The sequence below is a fragment of the Apaloderma vittatum genome, unplaced genomic scaffold, assembly GCF_000703405.1.
Source record: "Apaloderma vittatum isolate BGI_N311 unplaced genomic scaffold, ASM70340v1 scaffold21258, whole genome shotgun sequence".
NCBI classification, from domain to species: domain Eukaryota; kingdom Metazoa; phylum Chordata; class Aves; order Trogoniformes; family Trogonidae; genus Apaloderma; species Apaloderma vittatum.
In genome coordinates this window covers 33,211-36,429 of record NW_009731572.1, presented here as the reverse complement: position 1 = coordinate 36,429, position 3,219 = coordinate 33,211, and the positions used below count along the sequence as shown (strand labels likewise).

Below are 3,219 nucleotides of genomic sequence, written 5' to 3'. Positions count from 1 at the left end.
CTCCTCCCAGTAGGGTGTTTTTGCTGATCCATGTGAACAGCAGAAGCGAGGCCCAGATTCTCCCTGTGGTGAGGACCCATGCTGGCACCTCTCCCTTCCTTAAAAGCCTTCACCATTTCTGGGCTGCTCTTCTTCAGGCGGCCCCTGGCTACCACATGGCCAAGATGATCATCAAGCTCATCACGTCCATCGGTGAGGTCATCAACAACGATCCCTATGTGGGGGACAGGCTCAAGGTCATCTTCCTGGAGAACTACCGGGTATCCTTGGCTGAAAAGGGTATGTCTGGTCTTTGTGTAAGCACCTGTCAGGAGCTGGGCATGTCCCAGATGAGCCCAGAAAGTGGCTGGCCTGAGAGGCTGTCATGGCAGGTTGCCTGGCTCCCTTAGCAAGGGCCTGAGGGCTTCACTTGGGGCTGGAAGCCAGCCTTATGCAGGAGTGACAGCAGCTGCCTGGGGTCACAGGAGGGCTGAGCCCGGCTCTGGCCCCACAGCCGGCCGCACTGTCTGGGCTGAGGTTGAGGTCAGCAGGGCCACTAGCAGATGCCCAGGGTTGTTTTGCCGTGGGGAGGTGCAGCGTGCTGAGGATTAACTCTTACCTCTCTTGCACCCGGCAGTGATCCCGGCAGCAGATCTCTCCCAGCAGATCTCCACAGCCGGCACAGAGGCCTCGGGTACCGGCAACATGAAGTTCATGGTGAATGGGGCCCTCACCATCGGTACCATGGATGGGGCCAATGTGGAGATGGCTGAGGAGGCAGGAGAAGAAAACCTCTTCATCTTTGGCATGCGTGTGGAGGATGTGGAGGCCCTGGATCGCCGAGGGTTGGTGCTGGGGTTTACCCAATGTATGCCAGAGCTTAGCTGGGGATACAGGTTCCAGCTCTGTAAGGGAAAGCCATGATCTCTGGGAGGAATACCCTCCCCTCTGGGCAGCTCTGGAGCAGGACAGAGCCAGGGGCAGGGAGTGCTGGAGGCAGCTTCTGCCCTGGGCTGGTCCGTGGTGGTCCATCAAGAAGGCATCCCAGGCAGCTTGCCCCGAGCGCAGGACGTGAAGCCAGGTACAAAGCGCTTCAGTCACTGCAGCTGGTCTCAGAGCCACTGGCAGCGCACTCTGAGGGACACAGGCCCCTCACTCAGGAGCTGTACGATGTCCTTGCCCGCCCTCCCTGCCTCAGACACCTCAGGTGCCACTCTCTGGGTGCTGGGTCCTATAGGAGAGCATTGCTTCCAACCAGCCTGTTTCTGCTGGGCGCAGGTACAATGCACGAGAGTACTACGAGCGGCTGCCAGAGCTGCGACAAGCCATCGACCAGATCAGCAGTGGGTTTTTCTCCCCTCGAGACCCCGGTTGCTTCAAGGACGTTGTGAACATGCTCATGTACCATGACAGGTGAGTCTTGGGAGCAGTCCCTTTGCTGGGCTGCTCCTGGCCTGCCTGCACCTCCTGCTGGCCTGAGTCCCTGTCTAGAGAGGTGGCTGTGCTGGGCTGAGACCTCACAGTGGGCAAACCCTTACTCCGCTTTGGGTTTCAGGTTTAAGGTGTTTGCCGACTACGAGGCCTACATTAAATGCCAAGGCCAAGTGGACCAGTTGTTTATGGTAAGCTTGGTACTGAGGGGGAGGGATGGGGTCATCGAATCATAGAACAGTTTCAGCTGGAAGAGACCTTGAAGATCATCAAGTCCAGCCTCTGTCCCAGCCCTATCAACCGACTAAACTATGTCCCCCAATGCAACTTCTAGTCGTCTCTTAAACATTTCCAGGGATGGTGACTCAACCCCCTCCCTGGGCAGCCTGTTCCAATGGCTGACAACCCTTCCAGTAAAGAAATTCTTCCTAATATCCAACCCGAACCTCCTCTGGCCCTTGGCCATGGAAGTGCAGTGAGGAGATTCAGGGAGCTGGGATGAGTGTGCTCCTTGTGGAGACCTTCTCACAGACGTGGGGCAGGGTGAAGCAGGTGTTGCTGCTTCTGCAGCCCCACACCACAGCATTTAAACCAGCCAAGGGTGCATAGCTAGTCCCCTGCAAGGCTGCGAGCTGGGAAAAAGCCAGGTGAGGGACTGACTCCTGACATTGCCTCTCCTCTTCCCAGGACCCCCGGGAATGGACTAAGAAAGTCATTAGGAACATCGCATGCTCGGGCAAGTTCTCCAGTGACAGGACCATCACAGAGTATGGGCGAGATATCTGGGGCGTGGAGCCATCAGCCACAAAAATCCCCCCACCCAACCTCCCCCGGGATTGATGCAAGCACAGAGGGAAGGAAGGAGGGATGGGCTCCCAGCCCAGGAGGCCTCACCTGTGTTTCACCTGGGCTCAGCTCTGCAGAAACGAAGCCTTTCTCGGAGAGGGGGAGGGTAGAAGGATGCTCTGAGGAGGAGCCCTGACTGAGGAACAGGAGCTGGGGGAGAGGATAAAGGACGCTGTGTTTGTACCCATGTATCCAGCCTGCATGTGCTGCATAGTGCTTTTAGTGAGATGATAAGTCTTCCACAGCTGTGCTCCATGCCTAACAAGGGCTTTCCAACTCAATCTTCCCCTCTGCCCCTGCATGCAGCCTGGCCTGGCCTCCTGGACCCTGCCTACAAGCAGGTTTAGCCAAACAGAGTGTGTCTTCCATCCTTCTCCAGTGGGTCTGCCAGCCGCAAAGCTAGGGGTGGAAAAGGCCACTGTCTCTCACTTCCCCACTACCTAGAGAAGGTGGGGCTGGCTGTTGAAGCAGCTGGCCCCAGTACAGGCACCAATGGCAAATGCTACGTGCCGCAAAGAGAAGGAGATACGGCCTGGGATCAGCAACTTCCTCGCCACAGAGCTTGCTGTAGCCTCCTCCGACACGTCTTTGTTAACGAAAAGCCCAGTACCCAAGCCACTCCAGGGATTTTTTAGCCCCCATGCCTATATAGAGAGGATTGTACTTGCCACTGCCAGCTGCGTGGCTGGGCCCAGGGGCCCTGAGCAGGCTCTTGGCTTTCCAGGCACAGCTGGATGCTGGGTGCTACCCAGGGTGAACGTGAACCACATCTCTCGCATCCCTCCACAGCTGGGTCATGCTGCTCTGTGTGTCCCTCCCAGTGCTGGGGTCAGAATTTAACACCCGTAGTGCTGTGTAGTGCACCAGTATTTGCCTGTGTGACACGAACTCATTAAAACTATCAGAACACCTGCTGGTTTGACTTTGGGCTGCCTTGTGGCTACTCTATGTCTCTGGGTTCAG

The 3,219-nt window shown here is 56.9% G+C and overlaps 1 protein-coding gene across 1 annotated transcript in view; it reads left to right on the top strand.

Annotated features, from left to right (window-relative positions):
- PYGB (phosphorylase, glycogen; brain) overlaps window positions 1-2,389 on the top strand; it is a 15,572-nt gene extending 13,183 nt beyond the window's left edge. The window contains exons 15-19 of the mRNA XM_009875243.1: window positions 138-279; window positions 617-824; window positions 1,258-1,392; window positions 1,535-1,601; window positions 2,098-2,389. Coding sequence (XP_009873545.1) covers window positions 138-279; window positions 617-824; window positions 1,258-1,392; window positions 1,535-1,601; window positions 2,098-2,250 — 705 coding nt within the window. The 3' untranslated portion in view covers window positions 2,251-2,389. The remainder of the gene's footprint in view (window positions 1-137; window positions 280-616; window positions 825-1,257; window positions 1,393-1,534; window positions 1,602-2,097) is intronic.
- Window positions 2,390-3,219: the final 830 nt, after the last annotated feature.